The sequence below is a fragment of the Melanaphis sacchari genome, unplaced genomic scaffold (genome assembly GCF_002803265.2).
Source record: "Melanaphis sacchari strain LSU unplaced genomic scaffold, SCAv2.0 Contig80_pilon_pilon, whole genome shotgun sequence".
In the NCBI taxonomy this organism is placed as follows: Eukaryota; Metazoa; Arthropoda; class Insecta; order Hemiptera; family Aphididae; genus Melanaphis; species Melanaphis sacchari.
The window spans coordinates 1160926-1166779 of record NW_020271570.1 but is presented as its reverse complement, the minus strand read 5'-3'; the positions used below and the strand labels follow the sequence as shown (position 1 = coordinate 1166779).

At 23.5% G+C, this 5854-nt stretch overlaps 1 protein-coding gene across 1 annotated transcript; it reads right to left on the bottom strand.

Moving 5' to 3' along the window:
- Positions 1 to 2293: 2293 nt before the first annotated feature.
- On the bottom strand, positions 2294 to 5551 carry LOC112601995 (pre-mRNA-splicing factor CWC25 homolog). The gene is made up of 5 exons (XM_025349905.1): positions 5380 to 5551; positions 5177 to 5290; positions 3178 to 4403; positions 2499 to 2761; positions 2294 to 2433 (listed from the first exon to the last, which is right to left on the bottom strand). Exons 2-5 carry the CDS (start codon positions 5268 to 5270, stop codon positions 2334 to 2336), a joined length of 1683 nt encoding a protein of 560 aa, XP_025205690.1. The 5' UTR covers positions 5271 to 5290; positions 5380 to 5551; the 3' UTR covers positions 2294 to 2333.
- Between the last annotated feature and the right edge of the window lie 303 nt (positions 5552 to 5854).

Sequence of the window (5854 nt, the reverse complement as noted above, 5' to 3'; positions counted from 1 at the left end):
AATGTAACCATGTAAAGAAATTTTGTTATACAGAAGTGATTTTTCTTATGACAAGGGCGGCTAATTGTCAAATCCACCCGTCATACTAGTCAAGTTGTCATGAAAATGTTTACAAGCAAAACTAATGATACCTCACGTTACGATTTGTAACACGTAGAGAAACCAATATTAGTCAATCATCCATTTATTGTGATAAACGACATAACATGTTTAACACACTTCACACTGTAGTCACTAGTTTGAAGGACAGAACAGATATTATGTCAGTTGTTTACATTTCTATCAGTAATAGTAATATGTAGGTAGGTACTATTAAACTACCTACTTTAACTCATATTAATACAATGTTTGTACAAGAGTACAAGTCTACTCATTTATAGCTCAATATGTTGTATGTTTTAAATCTTAGTCATTGGAAAAAGCCATAATTAGCAGCTAGGTACTAATTTTAGCTGGAGACCACATTTTAAAATGAAATGTATTTCATACATATCAATGGCGTACTCAGGGGGGGAGCTTTGGGGCTTAAGCCCCCTCCAAAAAAAAATAAATATTTTTACATTAAATTATACATTGTTATAGCAAATAATAGCCAAATATAGTATAATAATTATGAATTATTATATTTATTATGTTTAATAAACTATGTGGTAATAATAAAAAAATAAATAATTATTTAAAATTACTTTTAATTGTTTACTTGTATGTAAGGAAAGTAGAAAAATATTTAAGCCCCCCTCCCCCCCAAACAAAAATTCTGGTTGTGCGCCTGATACATATTCAGAAATTATGTTTTATCAACAACAATTTATGAATTCCGGTGCAATGTGGGTATATATTTAATATTTATCTATTGCATAGTTGTGAAAATAATGCAAAAGTTGTTCTCTCAAGTCACAATGTTCAGTTCAAGAGAAAAAAAGTAATCAAAAATAGGTAAAATAAAATATTAAAAATTGGCACTTCCCTAGACTAAAATGTATATAGGTACATTCCAATTATTTCATCATATTACATTATAAAACTTTATAATAAGTAGGTACAAAAAAAGATCAAGAATAGTGAACACTTTTTAACCTAATATCTTAAAATGGTGTTATTACTTATATACATAATATCACATAATTTTGAATATTTTTCATGAATATTATTTTTGCAAAATAGTTGTGGGAAACCAAAATAAATATGAACCAATTTTGATAATTTGAAATTACTTTTTTAAATCCCATTTAAATGTGAATATAAATATTAATAATTTTAAAAATTGTATTTTAATTTGTACGTTAATTTTCATAGTAATTTTATAAAATACGATAACATGAGTAATATTATTTAAATTTTAAATAGTATAATGAAATGATAAATTTTGTTTTTAATCATAAATAATATATTTTTTTTTACTCACTGAGATTTTTCTAATATTAATAGACACAATGTGTGATAATTACTTAAAAATACACAGAACATAATAATAATTGTCATTCAAATGTGAGGCATATTTATAATTTAAATAATTAAATTTTATAGAAACTATTACTTTATTTAGATCCAATCATTAATGCACATTAGAGCCTATAAGATGTCAACAGATAATTTGTTTTCTCTGTCTAACCATTCACCACAAAATTTGTATCATATAAAATTAATTATGTTATTACTTATTAGCTTTAATATTGAAGTGAATTATATGTATATTATAGAATTATAATATTTTATATTTTCGAGTCAATAAAAAGAATGAAGCTATTACTTATTAATTATTATCAAACTTAACAGAAAATTACCCATACTTTTATGTAAATTGTTTTTACAATATTTGAATTTTCATTTAAATCATAATATATAAAATGTTACAATATGATTAAACTCCTGTCATAAAAAAATTAAAACATTATAAAAAATTTAACATTTAAATAAATTATAATGTTCTGCACTTTAAGTTTAATAATAGTTTAATTTACTCTAAGATCAAAGCTAAACATCACAAGATTTGTTTTGATGAACGTAAATTTGCTACACTGCACATGACTCAGAGAAAAAAAAATAGTGCAGACATCCTTTTAAGTTAATTTGAGAGTTAGATATATATACATTTATTTTTAATTCTCATTAGGTGGATGCAAAATAAATAAATCAAATTAACTTTAATGGGCATTAACAATAGCATATTATAAATAAAGTAAATAATTTAAAAAAAAAAAACATAATTTAATCATTATATAAAAATGCATTAAATGTACAATTATAATGATCTCAATAAAATGTTATTAAAAAAAAAAAAAAAAAAAAAAACAGTATTGATACTTTATATACAAATACTGAAATATACAAGATTAATCAGCAATACTATTACTATTCTTTTGTAGTTTATTGACATTTGACTTGATACTTCTTTCAACACTGACTTGTGATGCTGCATGTGCCAATTGTTTACTAAAAATATATTTAATGAGTTAATTATTTAGAATATTTAAAGTACTGCTTAGATGGGTACTTACATTAAAAACTCTTTATTATATGGTTTTTGTTTTTCTTCCTCTTTTTTATCTTCTTTTCTATAACGTTTTACATTAGAAGAACGTTCTTTATCTCTAATTTTGGCATTTTCCATCATTTCTAATCTCATTTCCTCCATTTCTTTTTCAGTCAATTTCCTTTTCTTAGCAATTGGTGATTTGGGTCGAACTGTATTTGAATTTTTTTTTTCTTTTATAGGTGTCGGACTAAAAGATGATTTTCTTACAATTTTACCATTAGGAACCTATTAAATAATTGATTTTTATTTAGTTATTTATTTTATTACAGTACAGATTAGGGGCTGTAGGTCTAGTTTAGTATTAAGATTATATAATTAATTAAAATATTTTAGTTTTAACAGTGAAGTTAAAAGCCCATGTAATTATTTTAAAATATTCTAATACTAAAAGACAATAACCATTTGAAATTATTAGAATTAAGTGGTTTTAAAAATAATTTGTTATTTCATAATTTATGATTCAGAACTTAAAATAATTGGTAAAAAATGTATTTATTTTTTTTTTACTATAGATTTATTTTGATTGTTTTAATGATGTATAATCCATACTTATATTTGATATATAAAACATTTTATCTCAGCTATTATAATACTTCTTTAATACTGAAGGATTTTATCAATTTAATAAATTTGTTTCTTACATATAATCCATAGTTCTTGTTTCCTTTGTCTTCATCTTTATCACTATCTGATTGAAATTCTGGACTATGTCGATGTTTGGAGATCTGCTTTACTGCACTATTATTTTTTCTTTCGTCATCTGAACTAGATGAACAACTGGACTTTTGTCGATGTTTACCTTTTTTAATTTCATTTGTTTTGTGATGTTTGTTCCTTTTTGGAAGACTCTCTAATGATCTACTTCTTCGACTATTCAAATTTTTATGATGTTTATGCCTGTTTATTGAATCTTTAGAAACCTTTGACTCGTATTCTTTATCAGAACTGTTTGATCTGTGGTAGTTGTCATTAACTTTAGAACTATGTTTTCCATGTTCAGTAGTATTATTTGGTTTTTTCCGTTCCAGTTCTCTGTCTGAACTTAATGTTTGTTTCTTTTTATTATCATGTCTTTTTTCTCTACTTTTAGATTCTTGCTCTTTGTATTTTCCATATTTTTTCATATCATTGCCATACTTTTTATTATCGCCATTGTCATAATGATTATTTTTAAATTTATTTTTTGAAATCTTATCATTTTGTTCATAATTTTCTTCTGAAATAGATCTGTTACGTTCATTTCTTTTATTTTTATAATCTTGAAAATTATTGTCTCTATTATCTGTACTTACTAATCTATGTTTTCTATGTTGATCTTTATTTTTTTGGTTATCATTCTTATGATGTTTATATTCTTTTGTTAATTTATTTTTCTTAGAAGAATCTTTATCATCTGAAGATGAAATTGATGTCTTTCTTTCCCTTTTTTTTTTTTCTTTTTGCTTGTTCTCTCGTTCAAAACTACCAGACCTTTGCATATGTCTTTTTTTCTTGTTTGTTAATTTTTCACGATTGGCATTTTTTTCATCTTCTTCAGAACTAGACTTTTCTGTTTTGTGTTTTCTTTTATGTTCTTTTTTTTCTTTATGTTTCGTAATTGACAGTATTTTTGCAAGATCTAATCCAGCTTTTTCGTATGATTTCAAACGGCTAACTAATATCATATCTAGCTGATGATCATCAATGGTATGTTTTTCTTTTTGAATATTTTGTTGTTTTTTCAAGCGCATTGGATTTTGAAGAATTTTTTGTGTAACTTCAATTTCACGTTTTTTTATATTCACTAATGGATCTTCTAAAATTTTTTTTGTCAAATCTACTTGAGAAAATTTATCTGTTGCGCATATTTTTGGTGGTAAAATTGAATCTATAAAGCATAAGTACAATAAATAATTATACATTATGAATATAAGTTAAAAATTGCAATATATTATAATGAGTATATTAAAATTTAAAATAAATTTAAAATGAACAATATTTAATAGGATTTGAATAGCAATTAAATTAAAATATATTGATTAGTACTTATATTAATTAAATTTGATTTAAAAGAATAAGAAAAATAGTGACCAAAAACTATTTATTTGTTATATATTATTTGTTGATTTAAACAAAATTGAAATTATCTTAATGTATAGTAAGTAATACATTGATAAATTAATCATAATTATTATTTTTTCTATTGAATTGAATTTAAAAATATATATATTTATACACATATATTTTAATTAATATTATTCAAAGTATTTTATTAGTTTTAATTTTTATTAATAAAAATATCAATTTTTGATATCTTGAGATTTTAAGAATGAATTTTAGCAAGAAAGTTTCTTATTTTGTTAACACAACACAACATTTCTTATTAATTCTTATTTTTATTATTTCACAATAATTTCATCAATAAATTTTATTGTTATCTGCTGTATAAAAGAGCATCTTATTCAATTAAATTGAGAAAAAATCAAAAAAATTAAGCGTCTTAACAGGTTATTTTTTTATTCACTAATACAGAAATTGTCTAAGCACCAACAAAAACATTACCTTATGCAGAAAAACATCTTGAACGAATTTTACTATATATAATCTAAATAACAATAATATTTAAACTATAGTATGTGCAACTATTCTATTGATAATTACCATTATCTGTGCTTTCACCAAATTTTTTGTCTATTTTCTTCCCCAAAAGATAATCGTCTTTCTGTACTTGTGTACCATCATACATCCAATCCATGATAGATATTTAAAAGAAACCTAAAACAAATTAGATGTATTCGAATTAAAAATAACTGTGTTAAATAATCAAGAATTAAAATAAATGATAAGTTGCATGTTGTATTTACAAAGTTAAATTTAACAATATATATTGAGCAGCTTGAGGTGTATAGCACTTTTTTCTTATAGAATGAACAGAACTTTTAACTATGAAAACAGACAAAACTATTAATGTATTTAGTAATTAAATTCAAATAGATATTCTATTACAAATTATACTTGTTGAAACTAGTAAATTTTTTAAATTGCACGCTTTATTGTTTTGTAAATTATAAACCATGTTATCATTATCAAAAATAGTTACATAGATAACAGCAACAACAGAACCCTCAAGATTTTCAATGAAAAAATTGGAGGGTATCGATGCGTATCGCCGTATCGGAATGCCGAATACATTAATTTGCTCGTTGATAATATTGATATTTGATATCAGTTGGTGATTAAAGAAGTTACGTGTATGGACATGGACGTACGATACACTAATGATACGTTTAAAATGTTTAAATCATACTATCGTTGACAATCGAATACGATTTAGGACCT

What these genes read in the sequence shown, in the direction of transcription:
- LOC112601995 (XM_025349905.1), bottom strand. Translation starts at nt 5,270, where the DNA reads ATGGATTGGATGTATGATGGTACACAAGTACAGAAAGACGATTATCTT. An exon ending in TGGTGAAAGCACAGATAATG is followed by an intron (nt 4,404 to 5,176) that starts GTAATTATCAAT and finishes TATGCTTTATAG; the next exon opens with ATTCAATTTTACCACCAAAA. An exon ending in TATAATAAAGAGTTTTTAAT is followed by an intron (nt 2,434 to 2,498) that starts GTAAGTACCCAT and finishes ATATATTTTTAG; the next exon opens with TAAACAATTGGCACATGCAG.